The sequence below is a fragment of the Zalophus californianus genome, chromosome 14, assembly GCF_009762305.2.
Source record: "Zalophus californianus isolate mZalCal1 chromosome 14, mZalCal1.pri.v2, whole genome shotgun sequence".
Taxonomy (NCBI): Eukaryota; Metazoa; Chordata; class Mammalia; order Carnivora; family Otariidae; genus Zalophus; species Zalophus californianus.
Window position 1 is genome coordinate 28,477,829 of NC_045608.1, and position 23,042 is coordinate 28,500,870.

Genomic DNA, 23,042 nt, shown 5'->3' on the forward strand with positions numbered 1-23,042 from the left:
CCCTCCAGGAGATCCACAGAGCACACAGGTAAAGAGAACAGTATCAGAGGACCAGGAAGACTAAAATGCCGGTCATCCCTGAGACCCAAAGAGATATATCAAACAGCAAACAACATGATAGATAAGATCTCTCAAAAATATTGCAAAATAGAAAATACAGAAAAGCCAAAAAAAATCAAAAACCATAAAGGTTAGCAATTCCTTCAACTAAAATTAGTTTATACTGTTTACACTATATGTTCAAAAAATATTTTTACAAGAAATAGGGTTGACAGAAGATCATTTGAAATTAAAAAAAAATCAGCTTTTTTTTTTTTTAAATAGAAAGGTCATAACTTCCAGATGTCCATTTACCTACTGAAAGGACAAAGTAGACCCTATTTCTGTAACAAAACAGAAGCACACGCAAAGCTAATATTTGGCATTCACTAATTTTAGCTCCAGAAAGAACTTTCACTTTTCAAGGTGATAATACATCTTGCATAAAATATTAACAAGTCCAGTATATACATAATCCTTTCAATCTCCCAAATCATGGCAATGTGAAAAGATTCTATATTCTCAAAGCAACTAGAAGGTTTCAAACACCCAACATCCCCTGAGTTCAGGGACGCAAAATTCTATTAATCAACAGCTATACAGTCACCAATGTGTTTCCCAAGAGAAGTAGTACCTTGGCTCATACTCTAGGATGCCTGGAGCGCCACTGTAAAGCAGCCCATCATGGGGTCCAGGACACTATAGGGCCCTACTGGTGAACATGTGCCATGTGGTGTTGGCCTTTCCAGATGTAGCAGTTATGAGGATGAGGCCCTGGGCATTCGCTCCCTCCTGTATTTGGCTATATGCATGATGTCACAAAAAACTCAGGTACTCAGGGTACTCTCTTTGGCTAAAACTTTTGGAATTAAGTTTAATATTACTGATGACACTTTCCTGTGAGTTTACTGACAGTTGTCTGATATTTAAAGTAACAAAGCAGGTAAAGTGAGGTAAAATTCCTTTCTGAAAATCCCATCAGGCTTACCTTTCAGAGCTATCACCTTAGAGGCTGGATTCATGATGGCACTTTCAGCAGAGATGGGCCGCCTGACTGGCGCCATTGGATCGCTCATGTCAATAATCACTACCTGCGCCTGTTCGCCAACCTTCTCTCGGACACATATAAACTTATCAGATTCCATGGTTAGTGTGCTGAATCCAATGTTGGCTGGACTAATTCCCAGGTTTTGGAGCTAAAGAGAAAATAAACATTTGATTAAAAGTAAGTCTTTCCTCTCTGAAACAGATTAAATCTAGCCTATTATTTAGCAAAGTCTAAAAGAAGGAGGAGGAAAAGTTAAGAGTTTAGAAAAAATTTAACATTAAGTGATTATTCGAGGCAAACACTGACTTGTGTTTCTATACCTTTAATAGGTACAGGCAATGCATCAACAGTAGGCCATGAATCAACTCTCAAGGAGCTTACAATCCTGCAGGCTGATGAGAACACACAAGAATAAAGCTAATACCAGGAAGAGGGAAAGATGCCATGAGTGATACAGACAGGAAGACTTCAGCTGGGAGGGGGTGGAGGAGGCCACAAAGAATATTTCACAAATAAGGAGAGCCTCAGCAGGAAGGGGGGCTTAGAGAGGTGAAGGCAGGGGAAGAGAGGAGAAAGGAAGAAAACACAAAAACTGGTTTCCCCAAAAGCTAGCAATAACAAAGAACTAGCCAAGAGTTTTTCCTTAAAGCAACCCCACAAATCATAAAGTCTGATTTAATTTCTCAGGTAAAATATTTCTTGGCAAGTCTAAGGTTAATAAAAAGTCAACAGGTCTGGTACATCTTTGGAGGTAGATTGCTTGAACTTGTATAAAACTTAAATCAGGCACCTTTCTCCAAAGGCCACTTTATACATAGTGCCTGGTTTAAATAAAAACCTATTAATGAGATAAGCTTCAATGAAAAACTCTGGGAAAACACACACTCATGAAATTTCTATCACCCCTATGAAGAACCAGGCTTATTTCAAAAAATTCTCCTGCCCCAACCTACCTACAAGCATCTTTGTTTCTAAACATTGTTCTGCTCAACTCAAATGCTACTGCTACTGACTTGACCCTTTAGTACCTGTTACTCTGTGTGAACTTGTATAAAAGTTTATGCTAGCAACAAAGATTAGGGACCACTTGTTAAAAATAACTACCAGCCTTTGGAAGAAGCACAAATGAGGCTGTTCATACCACTAGTATAATTCTTTATCCCATCATTTTTTCCCCATGAACTCCTCAAAAGCAGGGACTATATCTTTTTTTTTTTTAATATTATACTAGTCACCATATATTACATCATTAGTTTTTGATGTGGTGTTGAATGATTCATTGTTTGCTTATAACACCCAGTGCTCAATGAATCATGGGACACTACATCAAGAACTAATGATGTAATGTATGGTGATTAACATAACAATAAAAAATAAAAAAATAAAATAAAATAAAATCACACCCAGTGCTCCATGCAGAATGTGCCCTCCTTAATACCCATCACTGAGCTAGCCCATCCCCCCCACACACCCCCTCTAAAACCCTCAGTTTATTTCTTGGAGTCCATAGTCTCTCATGGTTCATGTCCCCCTCCACTTCCCCCCCTTCATTTTTCCCTTCCTTCTCCTAGTGTCCTCCATGCTATTCGTTATGTTCCACAAATAAGTGAAACCCTATGATAATTGACTTTCTCTGCTTGACTTATTTCACTTAGCATAATCTCCTCCAGTCCCATCCATGTTGATGCAAAAGTTGGGTATTCATCCTTTCTGATGGCTGCATAATATTCCATTGTATATATATATACCACATCTTCCTTATCCATTCGTCTGCTGAAGGTCATCTCAGCTCCTTCCACAGTTTGGCTATTGTGGACATTGCTGCTATGAACATTGGGGTGCATATGGCCCTTCTTTTCACTACATCTGTGTCTTTGGGGTAAACACCCAGGAATGCAATTGCTGGGTCATAGGGTAGCTCTATTTTTAATTTTTTGAGGAACCTCCACACTGTTTTCCAAAGTGGCTGTACCAACTTGCATTCCCACCAACAGTGTAAGAGGGTTCCCCTTTCTCCACAACCTCTCTAACATTTGTTGTTTCTTGCCTTGTCAATTTTTGCCATTCTAACTGGTCCAAGGTGGTATCTCAATGTGGTTTTGATGATGAACCTTTTCTCATGTGTCTGTTAGCCATTTGTATGTCTTCTTTGGAGAAGTGTCTTTTCATGTCTTCTGCCCATTTTTTGACTTATTTGTTTTTTTGGATGTTGAGTTTGAGAAGTTCTTATAGATCTTTATAGATCTTGGATATCAGCCCTTTGTCTGTAGTGTCATTTGCAAAAATCTTCTCCCACTCCGTGGGTTGCCTCTTTGTTTTGTTGACTGTTTCCTTTGCTGTGCAGAAGCTTTTTATCTTGATTAAGAAGCAGGGACTATATCTTATTTGTTTCTTGTGGTACAGAGTCTAGCACTATTGAATATTCCAGCTACTGAGTGGAACAGGCTGCAGGACAACAGGTCACCTCATCTGACCTTTCTACCAACTCAGGAGGCAAGTTACGCCATGCACAATTTACACTAGTGCAACAAAGGCTTTTAGGTTAAGAAATCTTCCCAAAGTCACAATGCTGATCAGTGATGGAGACAGTTGTGAATAAAGCGTGTGCTCTGAAACACAGTACTGAGTTGTTTGAAATTCACATTTTATTTTCACACATATGAAGTAGCAGCTTCAGGCCGTAAATGTAGTGTAGTGAATCAAAGTTGAGACTTTTTCATAGCAAGTAATTTTCCTACATTCATTCCATAAATAAGTACTGAATACATATTACCTACTAGCCACTAACTAGACTCTGAAAACAGTAAGTTACATAAGATATAGTCACACTATCCAGAGCCCACAGACTGTGGAGACTAATGATTACTATTAGGTTGAACTATAGGAAGCTGCTGATAAGAGGACAATGAAAAGCACCCCTGGGAGCAGCGGCCGGAGGGGTGGGGAACGGGGTGAAAGTTCCCAGGAGACCTACACAGTCTCCTTTTTTTATTATGAATTATTATAAGCATTATACTATATAAGCATCTAGTAACATTTAGAGAGCACCCTAACACTCAAGCACCCAACACCCAACACTGTCAAATCTTTACATTTCAGAGCCACACACTTAAGTGGGCCTATATTTTCTAAATTTTCACTTTATTCTTAGTTTGGGGATCATGTTGGGTTAATATGGCAACATTCTGATTTCAACTCCAAATATCAAGAAATATTTGTACTCAATCTCTTGAGCACAGTACGTTCTTAAATATTAGTCACTGAGTTCAGTTCCTCACACAAGAGTATATACACACATTCATGGCATTTGGAAAAGGTAAAAGTACCTCGCAAACCAAGACACTGAAAACAGGGCATCCAAAAATAAGTCAGAGACTATTAGAACTAGAAGAAAGGAAGACGGTGGTTCTCAACCAGGGGTGGTATACTGTAGTCTTTGGAAACAGGAGCAATTTGAATTGCACAGTGACTAGAAAACACTACTAGCATTTACTGGGCTAGGGCCAGGGATGCCAAACACAGGACAATCCCACAAAAATAACTTTTACATCCAAAATATCAAATATTGGGGTGCCTGGATGCTTAGTCAGTTGAGCCTCCAACTCCTGATTTCGATTCAGGTCATGATCTCAAGTAGCGGGTTCAAGCCTCTTGGCGGGTTCCACTCAATGAGAAGGGGGTTCTGCTTCGGATTCTCCCTCTCCCCCCTGGGCGTGCATGCTCTTTCTCTCTCTAAATAAATAAGTCATAAATAAATAAGTAAATAAATATCAAGTACCACTGAGCTTTACTCCATATGCAGAAACAGAATCCCAGAGAAGTGGTGTGCTCAAAGCGATGTTTTCTCATTAGTTAGCAGCTATAACTAAGGACTCCTGACTCCTGTGATAATTATTCTGAAAGGTAACCTAGACACACTCTTAAAACAGTCCATATATGAGTTAAGCAAAAGTACACAAGATACTATCTAATAATCCTTTTCTGTTCTCAAGACCTGCAATTAAATGAATCCAAACTCAAATCTGACACTGGGGAAAACATAAAAAGAAATTACTCATCCAACAGTCCTGTGGTTTCTATATTTAAGGGGCTTAGGGACAGCAGTCTGACTGGGAAGGTTGCAGCTGTGTTTACACAGGGCTGTTGGTGAAAACACCAATTGCCCATATCAAAGAGCCAAAACATTCCAGTTGCACTGAACATCCCAGGTTTTCAGGCCTCTTCTCTTTGAAGATGCTAGTCCTTTCTCCTTCTGTATATGTCTCTTCAGGCTCATTCACTGCCTTATCACTGTACCAGCACATGGATGTTCAATAATTAATTAGTAAAGAAGTTACAAGTTTTAGGCAGTCAAGAAAATAATTTAAAGTAACTCAAAAATATATATTTTATATGTCAAACTTACCAGCAAGCTTTTTCCTAGCCTAAAGAGGGAGCTTTGTAAATGAGGACCTATGAAAAATGATGATACTGAGGTCTTTTCTAGAACTAACCTAAAATTCTAGGACTAGGTTAGTTCAAGGTACTTTAAAAATTAATTTGTATTGTGCTTTACAGAACTTCTCTCAAATTACACCAATGTAGGTTTTCTGTATTTTAAAACCAATGCATAAGACCCTATATTTATACTTGTTAAATGTCAACTAGTTGGATTCCAGCCTGTCAAGATCTGCTTGGAGTCTAATTTTGTCATTGAACTTTGCTAGCCCAGCTCTGCGGCATCCTTCAGCCAGCCAAGAGAGATCGTAATCTCTCCCTGGCATGGAGGCCGCCAGGAGGCCTCAAGCAAGAGAAGCAAAAGAAGAAAATATAGAACAGATGAAAGGAATAGATTCAGTGAAACAGCAAGGGAACGCAAAGAAATACTTACAGGATGGGGTGACAGGTGTCAACAACTACTGCCCCAGAAGGATATTAGTAAGCAATACTGTCAAATACATGCTGCAATCTGTATGTAATCTTAAAAGAAAGATCTTCAAATTCTGTTAAGTTACAAAAGCAAAAGGAGGGGAATTTTATAACAGGATTCTTTTAATCATTTTTTGAAAGATACAATGGTTTCCTTAATAATAGTTTCTTCTGGGAAAAGAGACCCAGTGTTTGAACATAAAGGTTTTTTTTCCTTTTTTTAAAGATTTTATATATTTATTTATCAGAGAGAAAGAGAGAGAGAGAGAGCAAGTGCACAAGCAGGGGGAGCAGCAGGTAGAGGGAGAAGCAGGCTTCCCGTGGAGCAGGGAACCTGATGTAGGGCTCAATCCCAGGACCCTGGGATCATGACCTGAGCCGAAGGCAGACGCTTAAAGACTGAGCCACCCAGGTGCCCCTGGTTTATCTCTTTATCTAGTCCCTTGAGATATAAAGTTAGGTTTATTTTTTTCTTAATATAGGCATTATTACTATAAACTTCCCCCTTAGAACTGCTTGATGTGGGGCTCCATCCCAAGACCCTGGGATCATGGGGTGCCTGGGTGGCTCAGTCAGTTAGGCGGCTGCCTTCAGCTCAGGTCATGATCCTGGAGTCCTGGGATTGAGCCCTGTGTCGGGCTTCCTGCACAGCAGGAAAGCCAGCTTCTCCCTCTCCCTCTGCTGCTCTGCCTACTTGTGCTCTCTCTCTGTCAAATAAATAAATAAAATCTTAAAAAAAAAAAAAAAAAAAGACCCTGGGATCATGACCTGAGCCGAAGGCAGAAACTTAACTGATGGAGCCACCCAGGTGTCCAGAAAGGTTTAATTTTCATTTATATGTTCTATTTGGGGCTATTCTTCCCATGAATATGTATTACTTTAAGGCTTGCTCCAGACAGACTTTGCCCTAGTTACAGACTTTGCTCAAGAACCTGGTGGAAAGGGACCTTGACTAAGATCCTCCTAGCACATGGTAACTCTTTTAACCCAATAAACTAAAAAAGTACTTGTGCGATTTGGGGATTTTGAACATTTAAATATGTTCTATGGTGATAACTGATTCTTCCAAGGAGGACCTGTCCGAATTCATTTAATATTTGCTCAATTACTGTTATCACTGTTGTGGATATTCTCGCAAAGGCTGACCCTTCCACACACCCTGGGTGACTGTGTGATTACGCTCTTCACTTTGTAAATAAGAAAGTCAGAAGGTAAGTGACTAGCCCAGTATCTACTTTCAATACAAGAATCATATCCACCCAAGGCAAAATTTAACGGCTTACACAAGACCTTAAAAACATTTTACATGGGTACACAACAATTTCAGGACACAAGGAGCCTACTGTTGTTTGTCTTAGTATAACAAAAACCATTTCACAAAATACGATGGCTATGTAATGGCAACATAAACCAAGTATGTACTAGGCTGTGAGTACAGTGCCGCTTTTCAGAGTGACTCCCTGGGGCCTCTCCAGCAGACACAGGTGCACATGTCTGTTTTCAATTCAAGCTCTATCTACTCCTTAGAGTTCTGCCTTCCCTACTCATGTGTAAAAGGCTTCAAACATCAATCTCTTTAATTATGAATAATGATTAGAAGATTGATTCAATCTAACTGCATGTGAGACTCACCTGAAAAGAAAGGCCAAAGTTCTCACCTCTCAGAGATTCTGATTTAATGTTTAAGGTGGGCGCCTACAGAGGTGTTTCCCAGCCTAGGCTGGGAAGCCCTGATTAAGACTAGTGACTACCTCGCTCCTACAATTTACATAGATTCCCTTGGCAGACTGTATCCGTTAAGAACATCACCTCAGAGATATGCTACATATCAAAACCTTGAGGGAATGCATTTATATGTTCTCTGTGTTGAGCTCTTTCACATTTCAAAACTCTTACAAACAACTATTCCTCTTCTGAATCAAGGTGTCATCGGTTCTTAGCCCTTTAGCTTTTTTTCATTCTCAGCATAAATAGCAACAACCTTCAAACTTAGATATCTGAATACAAAAAAGTTCAAACAGTGCACAGAGGAAAAATATTTCTGCAGAACTAGTCCTCCTCTCAAAACCAGGTTGACAGGATAAGTAAAGTTAAATAAATTGCTACAATCTCAAGCTGAAGTGGAAGAAAGCTTTATTATAATGCATTAGATATAGAAGTACAACTTCTGCTTTGGGTACATTCCTGAAAAGTTGACTGTAGAATAAAAGTTCCTATACACTGATTTTTTTTCTTTTTTAAAGATTTATTATCTTCCAGAGGGGGAAGCAGAGGGAGGGGGGAGGGAGAATCCCAAGCAGAAACCCCTGCTGTTCATGAAGCCCCCCGTGGGGCTCAATCCCATGACACCAGCCGAAATCAAGAGTTGGAGGCCCAACCGACTGAGCCACCCAGGCACCCCCTATATGCTGATATCTATTTTCCCACTGGCCATTATAAAACTATTTTTTCCTCTGGGGAAAATCTGGCCCAAGAATTTTCATATGAAACAAACCAAAATTAAAAACAGAAGAAAGATAATTAGATTCACAAAATACAAAGTGATATGGTAGACACAGCGGGGGGCGGGGCAGAAACAAAATGTGAGATAAGCAAGAGTATTCTTAATAAAGTAGACTTAACAGTAAACTGGTCACAGGTGAGCTATACAGACGGCAAATATGCAGAAAAGTCTACAAACTGTCATTAGACAATCTACATTACAACTAACCAGTCACTGATGATACAAACATTTCAGTAAGAAATTGGCTTCATTTCTTCAAAGATCTCAGGGCCTGTTATGTACTGGACAGTGGGAATACAACTGCAGATAGGAGGAGATCCTGAGCTTGCAGTCCAGTAGGGAAAGTGACCACCTATACACCATACAGTTAGGGCCATCATGAGGGAAGCCCCAAAGCTATGGGCGCACACAGGAAAGGCTCCTAATTCTGACATGTCAGGGATAGCTTCCTGTCATTTAAGCAGAAGGCTAAGTAGGACTTGGCTGGGTAAGAAGAGTGAGGGGAAGAGGGCGCCTGACTCAGTCAGTGGCTCAGTCAGTTAAACATCTGCCTTCAGCTCAGGTCATGATCCCAGAGGTCCGGCATCGGGCTCCCTGCTCAGGAGGGAGTCTGCTTCTCCCTCTGCCCCTACCCCCTGCTCATACGCTTGCTCGTGTGTGCTCTCTCTCTCAAATAAATAAAAATAAAAATTAAAATAAAAAAAAAAAGAGTGGGGGGAAGAATGTTCTGGAAAGAGGCAATAACATGTGCAAAAGCCCACAGAAGAGTGTTGGGCTCCAGAGAAGGTCTTGAAGGACAAGATGGGGAGCAGCAAAAGAGTTGAGCAGGTGCTGGATTAGGCAGGGCTTTACAGGGCACTGGGGAGTCTGGCATTTTCATCTTGGAAGCATTCACTGATGAACTTTAAGCAGATGTTTAGCTTTTGAGAAGATCTCTTTGCCTGTGTGCTAGAGAATGGGGAAGGCAAGACTGGAGGTAGATGACCAGAGACAAAGTTAGTGCAGCCATCTAGGTAAGCAATGTTGGCACAGGCCAGGGTCATGTTGGTCATGCTAAGAGTGGCAGAATAATGCCCAAAATACATAGGAGGAAGCACCAACAGGTGAGGGAGAAGTCATGGCTGTCTCCTAGGTTCCTGGCTGGAAACCAGAGAAGATACACATTTGGGGAGAAAGAAGAACCCTATTTTGGAACATGATGTGTTTGAAGAACCTATAGATCATCCAATGTCCTTCTCCAACAGACAGCTGTCATAATGGCAGTAACAACCGACAAGAATAGAACATTTTATTATGTACCAGACACTGTCCCACACCCTTACATTTATCACATTTATTAACTCAAAATGTCATAATAGTTCTATGAGGTAAAAACTATCCCTTTCATCTCTATACTATAGATGTAGAGATGGACACACAAAAAGGTTACAAAAATTGCCCAAATTCACTTGGCCAGTCAAACCCTTCCGTTTGTCCTCAGTCTGTGCTCTTAACCAGAGCCTGCTATTGTCTCTCCTACATGCATCTCTGAGGCTCAGCAAAAATATGCAGCCTGCCTGGGAACACTGAGCATATGGGAATACATACAAATCAGCCAGTAGAGCATACAAAATGAAAAGATAAAGGGGCTCAAGACAAACCCCAGGCTTATTCATGAGAGGAGCCCACAAAGGAAACTGGGGTGTGGGCAGAGAGATAGGAGAAACCCTCGGAGACTGTGGTATGACCAAAAGCAACAGAGAAAGGGTCATGAGGAGGCAGTAAAGCACAGTGTCAACTGTAGAAGATGTTTGTGATGCTGGGGTTTGAATTCATTTTTTTTTGTAGCAGGGCCTGGCAAACTACAGACTGTTTTTGTATAGCCCAACTAAAAATGGGTTTTACACTTTTCACAAAATTTTAAAAAGGGGGGATGGAAGATTATGTGACAAGAGACAATACATGGCCCTCAAAGGCCTAACCTATTACTATCTGGTCCTTTACAAAAAAGTCTGCATGACAACTTGTGACCTTGGCAAGAACAGATGCAGGGGAACAGTGGGGGCAAAAACCAGACTGCAGGTTATTAAGGAATATAAGGGAAGTGATGGAGGGATAAGGTAATTTTTTCATGATGTCTAGCTGTGAGGTAAGAGCTTCAAGGGGACAGGGGAGAGGGAGAAGTTCGTTTGTGTAAAGACAGAAGAGATATGAGCATGGTTAAACACAAACATAGAGGAAGCCACCAAGAGGGAATGGATGAAAACACAGGAAAGACAAGATGCTACTGAGCAACTCCCTGTTAAAAGGGGGAAGGATGTAGGATCCAGAACACATGCAAGAGAAAGAAAAAAAAAAAAACAACACCCACTTTTGGGAAAACAGGAAGGCAGAAAGGGGCAACCGCAGACAAGTTTGTAAGGCTGCAGGCATGAAGGTGAGGAATATCCCAGTTTATGGCTTCTGTTTCGCTAATCATCTGCTGCCAGCAAGGGGGAGTGGCAGAATCAGGGATTTAAGGAACAAGCGGAAATTTTGAAATGTCCGCAGTTAAGGGAGAGCGTACAGACTAGAAAAGCAAGGAGTGCAGAGCAATCTCAACAGCTGGTTAATGCTGGAGACCACAAACCACATTTACATGACCTGTATGTTAACAAGTCACAAGCATTTTCCAGGTAATTAGATTTCTTCAAGACATTATGAACTTCGGGGTGCCTGGGTTGCTCAGTCGTTAAGCGTCTGCCTTTGGCTCAGGTCATGATCCCAGGGTCCTGGGATCGAGTCCCCACATCGGGCTCCCTGCTCAGCGGGAAGCCTGCTTCTCCCTCTCCCACTCCCCTTGCTTGTGTTCCTGCTCTCGCTGTGTCTCTCTGTTAAATAAATAAAATCTTTAAAAAAAAAAAGGCCTTATGAACTTCGATAGGAATTTAAAATGCCCTACTGCTTCCTTGCCTTTTGAAGAGAACATATTTAGTGGCTAAAGCACAGGCTTTGCAGTCAGAGATCAGAGTTAGAACTCAAACTGTCACTTGACTAGTTGTGTAATTTTACCTTTACTGCTTATTCTCTCTCTGCCTCAGTTATCTGTAACTCTTGTGCCTGTTATGATAAATACTAAATTAAATTGAGATTTATAAAATACATAGTATAGTGATTAGCAAGAGAAATGGCTCAATAAAGTGGCTCATACATATTATTATATTGTTCTAATTGGCAGCAGCAGTAGTATTTTGTTATTTCACATAACTGTCAAGAGATGTGTGTTCAGGAGACTTCTACCTTGACACAACTACAGCTGTATCACTAACCAAGTGACCACGGAGGAGTACTCTAGGGATTAAGTTGCCAATCTGCATAATAAGAGGATCTGACTGGTCACTATACTCCTCTGTGCTGTGGAAAAAAAAAAAAGACCTTCCAATTCACCACATTCCTGGCAATCCCGCAGTGTAATCACAAAGACCTGAGTCTGAATCCTGCTCTTACTTGCTGAATGACTGGACAGCTTATTTAACCTCTTTGTGCGTTGGTTTCCTCACCTGGAAAACAGAGAAAATCATATGGATCTTATGGGATTGTAATGATTTTTTTTTTAAAGTAGGCTCCATGCCTAGCCCATGGAGACACGGGGTGGGGGGTGGGGTCTCCCAACTCACAACTGTGAGATCCAGACCTGAGCTGAGATCAAGAGTCAGAGCTTAACGGACTTAGCCACTCAAACGCCCCAGGACTGTGATGAAACATAAAGCACAGAGCCAAGGGCAACTATTCATCTACCCCACCTCCTCACCTGTAAAATGAGAACCATATCACCCTTCACAGATGTGACACATGCGTGTGATGTGACTGAAGCACTGTACACCGTGCTAGTACACAACCCTTGGTCAAACACCAGTAGCCAATCTTTATTTCCCTGAGGCACAACTCTATTAGGAGAGTTGGAGATACAACAAACTGGGATCTCAATAAAAAGCTAAACTTTGGGGGGTGTTATTGCATTAAAAGGGTCTTATTAAAACACACCATGATCCCTCCTCCTCTTTGGTCACACGATTTGACGATCCTTTCCCCCACGAAACCACTCCAGTGACTTCGGTAGCCAAAAGACGCAAACTCAGAGGTGAGACTCGAGAGACGCAAAAGGGGAAACGAGGCTCAGACTCAGATTTTAGAGTTATAAAGCTTGCGACTGGAATCCGAGTGCACTGCTCGTCAGTCTGGATACAGTTCCCAGAAGCACTGAAAGAGGACATTTCGGCAGATCTTCGGTATCCATCACCCGGCGCTCTCAGCATGCCACCGAGGCCTGAGCCGCCCGAGAAGGACTACCGTCGCTACCGGATAACGGGTTTCAGCGACCAGCACACCTGGCGGGGCCGCACGTGCGGGCCACCGCGCCCTGCCACTGCACCGGCCGGCGCGCCTCGACACCGACCCGCCCACCCTGGCCCGCCCGGGTCTGTGTGCCGCGCCGCGTCCACCGGAGTCGGGGTCCAGGGCCAGGGGCCGGGGTTCTGGGTGGCCGGCCAGTCAGCGGCCCCCGCCCGGTCCCCCGGGAGGCGGGGCGGCCGGGGGCGCGGCTGACAGGACGGAGCGCGCGACCCGCCCTGTAGCCTGCCCGGCCTCGGTGCCGGAGCCCGGGTCTCACCTGGAAGTGCTCCTGGAAACGGATGGGGAGGATCTGCGCCATGGCGGGCGCGGGGCCGAGGAGGCAACGGAGACGGAGACCGAGGCGGTAGCGGCCGTGGCTGTAGCTCTCCTCACGCGGGCCGACTGGCGGCGAGGGATGGGGTGGCGGCGGCGGCCGCGCAGGCGCACTGTCCGGGTCCCCGGCCCGCACGCACTGCTTCCCGCACGAACCCTGCGCGGGATCCCTCCGCCCGCCGCCTGAGGGTCCGCGAAAAGTAGTCCCGCGCTTATCCGCGCTTCCGGCACCCGGGAGCAAGAACCAGTCGGCCAGCGCTGCTTTGGGGAAGTACCCAGGGCAGGTGTGCACGGGAAGGTGGCGGGGTCCCGGACTAACCCCCAGCTGGTGCCCCGGACAGGTGTGCGCGGGACGGTGGGGAGGGGTTCCGGGCTAAACCCTGGCCAGTGCCTGGGGCAGGTGTACGTGGAAAGGTGGAAGCGGTAGGGGCTGCTCCCCGCGGATGCTCAGGAGTGGTGTGCGCGGGAAAGTGGACCGAGTCTCTGGCCGCAGTGCCCAGGACAAGTGTGCGCGGACGGGGACTAGGCGTGGGCTGCCCTCAGCAAGTTTCCTGAGGGATAGGGTTTTCACAAGAGGTAAACCAAGTTCCGGGACTGCCCTTGCCTAGAGCCTTCCATGTGTTGGGGTGGCGGGCAGTGGGGGAAGTTCTACCTCAAACTCTGGACAGTTTTTTCAGGGACACTCTTTTTTTATTCAGGCACAGATGTGACAAAAACACCGTGAAAGGAGTGTGGGAAGTATGTGTGCAGATGAGTGCACAAGGCTCAGCCCTCGCTTCTGTAGGGAACATCTTTCCTGGCTCATGCAATTTCTATAGAGTGTGCTGTATCAGAATATCAGGGCGGAGAGCCTGCAAAGATCACATCTTGCAGCAGATGACCAACCAAAGACCACTGAGGGTCACCTGGATTGCCTGTGATCGCCGAATAGAGTAGCAGTTCCGGAACTAGAGCCCACATCTGCTTTGCCCAGCGGTCAGTTGTTCTCTGAGGCACCATCTGAAGATGTGTTTTGCATGCAGATGGCTCAGCTGCATAAAAGAGGTTTGTCAGGGAAGGGAAAGCCTTTGGCATTCTGTGTAAGCATTCCCACAGTGTAATCGATACCCTGTATGCTTCCGGTTGCTCACTGGTAATTTTAAGAAATTAATAGTCCCCCGTGAATAACACAGTGTGCAGTTATTTGCACAATGGCTTCACAATCTAGTATCGTCCAAAAATATGTTAAAGAAGAAACACTGCTCACTTTCAAATGAAATCTCTTTTTCAGTATTAACCAAGAACCTTTGCAGACTGCCCTTTCAACATCTGTGTAGCCTCACCATCTAACAATAGAGCTGGCTTTTGCTATGGGTAGTACCACCCAAATCTCTCCATTTTGGCAATTATGCCTGTGACCCCAAGTACCCTTCACACCAAACATATAAATCCTTAGTATTAATTAGTATTTCTCCCTAAATTACCATCCCCCCACAAGGGGGGGGGCTTTTGGAGGGTCAAAACTAAAAATTTACATCCTAGAAAAAATAATGTCAAGAAAATTGTGGTTAAACAAAATGATAGGATTCTTAATAAGTCCAGACCTCACTGTGTGTCTATAGTTGTAATGGAACTGAACATTATTTTTTTTAATTTTATTTTTATTCTTTAAAGATTTTATTTATTTATTTGACAGAGAGAAACACAGCAAGAGATGGAACACAAGCAGGGGGAGCAGGAGAGGGAGAAGCAGGCTTCCCGCGGAGCAGGGAGCCCGATGCGGGGCTCAATCTTAGGACGCTGGGATCATGACCTGAGCTGAAGGCAGATGCTTAATGACTGAGCCACCCAGGCGGCCAGGAACTGAACATTCTGATTTGAGAAGGATTCTAGTATTCTCAGCACTGGTCAGTGACTTGCATATGTATATATATTTATATATTTTTTGTATATAAATTTTGTACCTATCAGCAGGTCAAAAAATTGGATAATGCTGTGGTGGAGGAGTATAAGGAGGGCAATTTGATGTTATTTATAAATGTGTACTTTAGTGTTCTGCCTCGGGTATCCATTCTGCAGTTACTCTTGCAGACCTTCATCCTACAAATAAAATTCCAAGGAGGGCGCCTGGGTGGCTCAGTTGGTTAAGCGACTGCCTTCAGCTCAGGTCATGATCCTGGAGTCCCAGGATCGAGTCCCGCATCGGGCTCCCTGCTCAGCAGGGAGTCTGCTTCTCCCTCTGACCCTCCCCTGTCTCATGCTCTCTCTCTATCTCATTCTCTCTCTCAAATGAATAAATAAAATCTTTAAAAAAAAAAAAATTCCAAGGAAAACTAGCAGCTTATGGTAAAAATAGAGAGAGAGAGAGAGAGAGAGACAGATAGCCAGCCAGCCAGCCATAAAACCACTCAGGGAAACGAGCCACCACAAGAAAGAACCAGGAAGACCAAGGGCGCCTGGGTGGCTCAGTCGTTAAGCGTCTGCCTTTGGCTCAGGTCATGATCCCAGGGTCCTGGGATCGAGTCCCGCATCAGGCTCCTTGCTCAGCAGGAGACCTGCTTCTCCCTCTCCCACTCCCCCTGCTTATGTTCCTGCTCTCACTGTGTCTCTCTCTGTCAAATAAATAAATAAAATCTTTAAAAAAAAAAAAAAAGAACCAGGAAGACCAAGAAGCAGATACAGACTCACGGAGGTTGAGAAAATGAAATTATTACAACTTTTAAATTACTGTATTCAATATGTTAAGAGAGTGAAGCAACAGCTTAAAAATACATGTGGGAAAATACATGCAGGAAACCTGAAACTCTAAAGAATGACCCAAACAGGTTTGAAAAAGAACCAAATGGAAATTCTAGAAATGCCAAATGTAATAGAGTACAGTAAAGCCTTGGCACAATATTGTAAGCGGGCCCCAAATTATCTAATCGTGCTGTGAGGTAAATAGAATGGGAATGGAGGCAGGATAAGGATGGGAACTGTCAGTTAGAAACCAGTCAGGAGCCAGAAGTCATGCTAGTTATTTGAAGAGAGGGAATTGAATTAAGAGAAAAAAAAAGGTTAACATGAAATAACATTATTAACCAAATAGCTGGAAGGGTAAAATAAGAACCCCAAGTTATCGTGGAGGTACAAGTGTAGGCATTAGCTACCATTCGTGGAGCTCAGAGATAAATAGGACCTGAAAATATTCCAACTTAGAGGAGGGCCTCTGTAGAGCTGGAAGTCAGGCCTCTGGGGAGATGGATTGATTGGCCAGCTAGGGCCAGGGTCTCTAAGCCTAAAGGAGGGGTCTCTGTAGGGCTTGTATGTACACTGCTAGTGAGGGGCAGTGGAGCTGGCAGCCAGAGCGCTGAGAAGGAGGTGCCCTGAGGCTGGTTCTGCAAGTCTTTGAAAAACTTCAGACTGGATTCAGACTCTTCTGTGGGAAGAATCTGCTCTGTCTGGTTGAAGAAGTATAGCTGAGGTGATGCTCACAGGAACAGATCCTGTAGTCACTCTCCAGTGTCCTTACAGGTAGAGTCTAATGGAATATTTGCCAGCACAGAAATATTTGCTTCCAGAGTCTCAGCCCCAGCACCACAAGGCAGTTTATATGAGGGGAAGGGAAGATAGAGCTGAAAGACAAAACTTAATCACTGGCACAGGAAACATGTTATATCCAAATTAAAATTCCCATGAGGCTGTCAGATAAGTGAAATTAAAAAGCCCACAGAGGACTCCTGTTCCCAGGAAGCATCAGAGAACTAACAAGGGAATGAATAATGATGCAGCCAATATCCAAGAGAAAAAGGAAATGAGAGGTTGGCCTGGCATTTGGGAGGAATGGCTGAGAAGCTAGGACTCTGCGCAGCATTTTTTATCACACTCATGCCCTAGGTGGACAAAGTTTAAGTCGGGGAACCACCAAGGAGGTACCCTAATGTATTGTCTGGGGACCACAAATTGTCTGGGATGCCATTCAAATCATTTCAGTCCTTGCCAGCAGCAGACATAAATTCTCTTGGGAGAGAGATAACCTCATGATGGGCCTCACATTGTTTCTACCATTGTTCATAGGCAGTGATCATGCTCAATCAGAAATAGGCATCCAAGGAGATAAGATAAATGATTGTAAAACAAGAGAAATAACAGAAAAACAGATCTATAGAGAATCGAGGTAATGCCGTTTTCCCAAAGACTTTTTAAGGGCTATGCTTAATATGGTTAAGAGGACAAAAGACAAGATTGAGAATTTTATCAGACCTGTGAACTATTAAAAAAGAACAAAATGGAAATCCTGTAACTGAAAAATATAACTGAAGTAAAAAATTCAATGGATAGTGTTTGTTAGCAGGTTATACATAGCTGAAAAGAGGAAACTAATAAAGCTAGAGTTAGGTCAGAGGAATATATCCAAATTAAAGCATGGAGAGAGTAGGGTAGAAAATACAGAATATAGATAAATAGAGAGGATAGAGTACCAAGGTCTAACATACATGTGATTGGAGTCCTTGAAGTGGAGAGGATGAAGCAGAAGCAATGTCTGAAGAAATAATGGCTTAGAGTTTTTTTTTTAAATTGATGCAATAGATCAAGCCTCAGGCTCCAGAAGTATTACAGACTTCAATCAGAATTTGTAAAAAGCAAATCACACTTAGGCATGTCATAGTAAAACTGCTGAAAACTTAAAAAACAAAAAAACCCTTAAAAACCGCCAGAGTGAAAAGACAGACTAATTTATCTAAGGAGCAGTAATTAAGATGAGAACTGACTGGAAAAAAAAAAAAAAAAAAGTCCTGCTAACCTAGATTTTATATTTGAAAAAAAAAATCCCTTAGGAATGTAAGGGAAATGATATTTGCAGACAAATGAGATCTGGGAAAATTCATTACCAGTAGACCTGAACCCCCCCAAACCAAAAACACTACTAGATTTTCTTCAGGCAAAAAAAATAAAATGATCTCAAATGGTAAATCAGAGATAGAGGAAGAATAAAATTCAAGAAGAATGTGTTGGTAAATCTAAGTGAAAGTTGACTGCATAGCAAAAAATAATAATGCCTTCTGGGATGAAAAAAATATCAGAATTAAAATATATGAGAACCATAGTATGCAACATAGGGGTGGAATAAATGGATTTAAGGTATTCTCAGATGAAAATCCAAGTATCATCTGAGGAACGTGTACAGAGAGGTTAGATTTGTTATGTCTTAATTCTCTGCAGTAGGATTCATCCATACTCTTGCCGTGCTTTTGTCATGAACTAAAGATGCCTCTTCACCCATTCGTTTCAGACTTGGCCCTGTGACTTTCTTTGGCTGACTGGCTGTTAGCAGGCATGATAGAAACAGAGGTTTAAATGTACTCCATTGGGGAGCCTGGGTGGCTCAGGTGGTTAAGCGACTGCCTTCGGCTCAGGCCATGATCCTGGAGTCCCGGGATCGAGTCCCGCATCGGGCTCCCTGCTCAGCAGGGAGTCTGCTTCTCCCTCTGACCCTCTTCCCTCTCGTGCTCTCTATCTCTCGTTCTCTCTCTCTCAAATAAATAAATAAAATCTTAAAAAATAAATAAATAAATAAGTGTACTCCATTGTTTGGCTTGCACTCTTACACTCCTGCTGCATCCATGAGTACAACATGTCCCTAGGAGCCCCAGGCTTTTCAGCTTGAAGCTCAGAATGGAGCGTGTAGAGAAGAGCCAACCCCAGTCTGAAGCCTAGATGCAAGATTAGTCAAAATCATCCAAACCCCAACCAACCCACAGACCTAGAGTGAGATGTAATTTAAAAAAAAATTACTAGAACTCACAGCAATTCAGTAATGTGGCAGGATACAAAATGAATGCACAGAAATCAGTTGCTTTGTTATACACTAGCAATGCAACTGTAGAAAGAGAAATTAGAGAAACGATTCCATTTACAATAGCACCAAAAGCCATAAGATACCTCGGAATAAACCTAACCAAAGAGGTAAAGGATCTATACTCTAGGAACTACAGAACACTCATGAAAGGAATTGAAGAAGACACAAAAAGATGGACAAACATTCCATGCTCATGGATCGGAAGAATAAACACGTTAAAATGTCTATGCTACCCAGAGCAATCTATACCTTCAATGCCATCCCAATCAAAATTCCAGTGACATTTTTCAAAGTGCTGGAACAATCCTAAAATTTGTATGGAATCAGAAAAGACCCCGAATCACCAAGGAAATGTTGAAAAAGAAAAACAAAGCTGGGGGCATCATGTTGCCCGATTTCAGGCTATATTACAAAGCTGTGATCTCCAAGAGAGCATGGTGCTGGCACAAAAACAGACATATAGACCAATGGAACAGACTAGAGAGCCCAGATATGGACCCTCAACTCTATGGTCAAATAATCTTCGACAAAGCAGGAAAAAATATGCAATGGAAAAAAGAGTCTCTTCAATAAACGGTGCTGGGATAATTGGACAGCCACATGCAGAAGAATGAAACTCAACCATTCTCTAACACCATACACAAAGATAAACTCAAAATGGATGAAAGACCTCAATGTGAGACAGGAATGCATCAAAATCTTAGAGGAGAACACAGGGAGTAACCTCTTTGACATCGGCCACAGCAACTTCTTTCAAGATACATCTCCAAAAGCTAGTGAAACAAAAGCAAAAATGAACTGTTGGGACTTCATCAAGATAAAAAACTTCTGCACAGCAAAGGAAACATTCAACAAAACAAAGAGGCAACCCACAGAATGGGAGAAGATATTTGCAAATGACACTACAGATAAAGGGCTGGTATCCAAGATCTATAAAGAACTTCTCAAACTCAACACCCAAAAAACAAATGATCAAATCAAAAAATGGGCAGAAGACATGAAAAGACTTCTCTGAAGAAGTCATACAAATGGCTAACAGACACATGAAAAAATATTCATCATCATTAGCCATCAGGGAAATTCAAATCAAACACATTGAGATACCACCTTACACCAGTTAGAATGGCAAAAATGGACAGGGAAAGAAACAACAAATGTTGGAGAGGTTGTGGAGAAAGGGGAACCCTCTTATACTGTTGGTGGGAATGCAAGTTGGCACGGCCACTTTGGAAAACAGTGTGGAGGTTCCACAATAAATTAAAAATAGAGCTACCCTATGACCCAGCAATTACACTCCTGGGTATTTACCCCAAAGACACAGATGTAGTGAAAAGAAGGGCCATATGCACCCCAATGTTCATAGCAGCAATGTTCACAATAGCCAAACTGTGGAAAGAGCCAAGATGCCCTTCAACAGATGAATGGATAAAGATGTGGTCCATATATACAATGGACTATTACTCAGCCATCAGAAAGGATGAATACCCAACTTTTATATCAACATGGATGGGACTGGAGGAGATTATGCTAAGTGAAATAAGTCAAGCAGAGAAAGTCAATTATCATATGGTTTCACTTATTTGTGGAACATAAGGAATAGCGTGGAGGACATTAGGAGAAGGAAGGGAAAAATGAAGGGGGGGAATCAGAAGCAGAGATGAACCATGAGAGACTATGGACTCTGAGAAACAAACAGGGTTTTAGAGGGGAGGGGGCTGGGGGGATGGGTTAGCCCCGAGATGGGTATTAAGGAGGACACATATTGCATGGAGCACTGGGTGTTATACGAAAACAATGGATCGTGGATCACCACATCAGAAACAAATGATGTGTGGTGACTAACATAACATAATAAAATAAATAAATAAAAAAGTAAGTGTGGTTATAAGCATAAGTCACAGAGAGGTTGAGGTTGTTACATTTTTGTGGCAATGTGGTAATTGCCTTATTGTGGTAATATTGATGGATACAAAAATTGGTACCTAGAAATGATGTACTTACATAACAAAACCCAGAAATATATGGCATTGCTTTGGGACCAGGTGGTGGGGTAGTAAGAAACTGTTTAACAAAGCTGAAAAATTGGAGATCTATATTATTAATTGACAGAATTGCCTCTGGTAAATGTTATGGGTTAAATTATGTCCCTCCAAAAGTCATATGTTGAAGTCCTAAACTCCAGTGTCTTAGAATGTGTCTGTATTTGGACATAGGATCCTTAAAGAGGTGATTAAGTTAAATGATGTTGTATGGGTGGGCCTAATCCAATCTGACTGGTCCTTATGAAAAGAAGAGATTAGGAAACAGACACAGAAATGGCCCTGTGGGGACACAGGGAAATGAAGGCCATTTACAAGCCAAGGAGAGTGACTTGAAGAGAAGCAACCCTGCTGACAGTTTTTTTGTTTTTTTTTTTTAACTTCTAGCCTCCAGAACTGTGAGAAAATAAATTTCTGATGTTTAAGCCTCCCAGTCTTTGGTACTTTGTTATGGCAACCCTAGTAAACTTATGAGTAATTTATGGAAAAGAAAGTGTATCTAATGAACTTGTACCAACTGGGTAAAAAGAATAAGGCAAATGCTGAAAACATGGACTGGTTGCTTCTAGCTTCACTTGATAGGGTTCTACCACACATCACAAAAATGCACTCAGAAAATGACCAATTTGCGGGGCACTTAGGTGGCTCAGTCACTTGGGTGGCTCAGTCAGTTAAGTGTCTGCCTTTGGCTCAGGTCATGATGCCAGGGTCCTGGGATTGAGCCCCGTGTTGGGGGAAGCCAGCTTCTCCCTCTCTCTCTGCCCTTACCCCCCAATGGTGCACACTCACGTATGCTTTTTCTCTCAAATAAGTAAATAAAATCTTTAAAAAAAAAAAAGAAAATGATTTGCAAGCTGAAGTTAGAAGCAATGGTGAGAGTGCAAAAGTTGCAGCATTGGAAGATGAGACTTTCTAAATCAATCAAATGTGAGGCCATTACCCAGACAACCTCAGGAAGAAGTCCATATCTAAAACTTGGCCAGTAAGACATGGACTCAGGGTAAATATCAATTGAAGATGTAGCTGTGACACACTTTGTTAGGGTGGCACTTGGTAGACTCTTTCAGCTGGATAAGGGTGCTCCTATAAAGGTTAAGAGTATGTTTCTGTAGAAGCCTAATGTGCTCAAAGTAAACTCAGAGGCATGTCTTGAAAAGAATTTTGGGTGTGGTTTTTGGCACATGGAGTTGACTCATGACTTTGGCACTTGGAATCAAATACATAGAAAGCCCATTGCTAAGGTGTGAATGTTTGTGTCTCCCCTCCCCCCCCCCCCCCCCCCCCCCCCGGCCACCACCAAATTCATATGTTGAGATCCTAATCCCAAAATGATGGTATTCAGAGGTAGGTCATGAGGGTGGAGGCTTCATGAATAGTAAAATGAGTGCACTTATAAAAGAAGCCTGAGAAAACTCCCTTTTGCCCTTTCTGAAAGGGCATCACCAGAACCCAGCCATGTTGGACTTCCAGCCGCCAGAACTGTGGGAATAAATTTCTGTTGTTCATAAGCCACCCAGTCTGTGGTATTCTGTTCGAGCAGCCCGAAGGGCTAAGACCCCCACAAAGATTTTGAGAGCGGTATTGGTAAAAGCACCACCGCAGTAGACTAAAAGACCGTGACTCTTTTGGAGATAAAAAGACCTCTGGTCCCTGAACTTTCTGCAGGCTGAGCATGCTGAGAAAGCTATCAGGCACCATAAGGGCATTTTCTTTGATGTATTCTTCCAAAGTGGCCAAGGAAAATTATGGAAAAGCAATGATCTCTCAGAGGGTGGAGCCAAGAACAGTGGACAGTGGTGAACTAGGGAATGGTTCACAAGGACTATTTCCTCCCCACAGGGTAGGGGATGCCTGGCAACTTGTGCCCAGAAGTTTATAATTACTAAGGGCCAGTGACATCAATGTACCTCTCATTCCTCCACTTCACCACTCCCATTCTTTGCCACTGGTAGTATTTATTGTAGTTTTCCTGTCCCTTTTCCACAACTGTATGTTAGGTGGTTG

The 23,042-nt window shown here is 42.7% G+C and overlaps 1 protein-coding gene and 1 long non-coding RNA gene across 7 annotated transcripts in view; one reads left to right on the forward strand and one right to left on the reverse strand.

The window, feature by feature from the left end:
* The window catches only part of CLTCL1 (clathrin heavy chain like 1), a 101,146-nt gene extending 87,851 nt beyond the window's left edge, over positions 1 to 13,295 (reverse strand). For 3 of the 6 annotated variants that reach the window (XM_027577458.1, XM_027577453.1, XM_027577459.1), the window contains exons 1-2: positions 13,126 to 13,295; positions 1,028 to 1,235 (exon numbers count right to left, since the gene is read on the reverse strand). In XM_027577458.1, the coding sequence (XP_027433259.1) occupies positions 1,028 to 1,235; positions 13,126 to 13,167 (250 nt within the window). In that variant the 5' untranslated portion in view covers positions 13,168 to 13,295. Of the gene's footprint in view, positions 1 to 1,027; positions 1,236 to 11,963; positions 12,017 to 12,500; positions 12,768 to 13,125 lie in introns of those variants that run through there. The other 3 variants (XM_027577456.1, XM_027577457.1, XM_027577455.1) reach the window with 3 other exon arrangements.
* A 112-nt stretch (positions 13,296 to 13,407) lies between these two features.
* Positions 13,408 to 18,557, forward strand: LOC113912291. The gene is made up of 3 exons (XR_003516793.1): positions 13,408 to 13,522; positions 13,880 to 14,225; positions 18,433 to 18,557. It is a non-coding gene; the product is annotated as an uncharacterized LOC113912291 (long non-coding RNA).
* Positions 18,558 to 23,042: the final 4,485 nt, after the last annotated feature.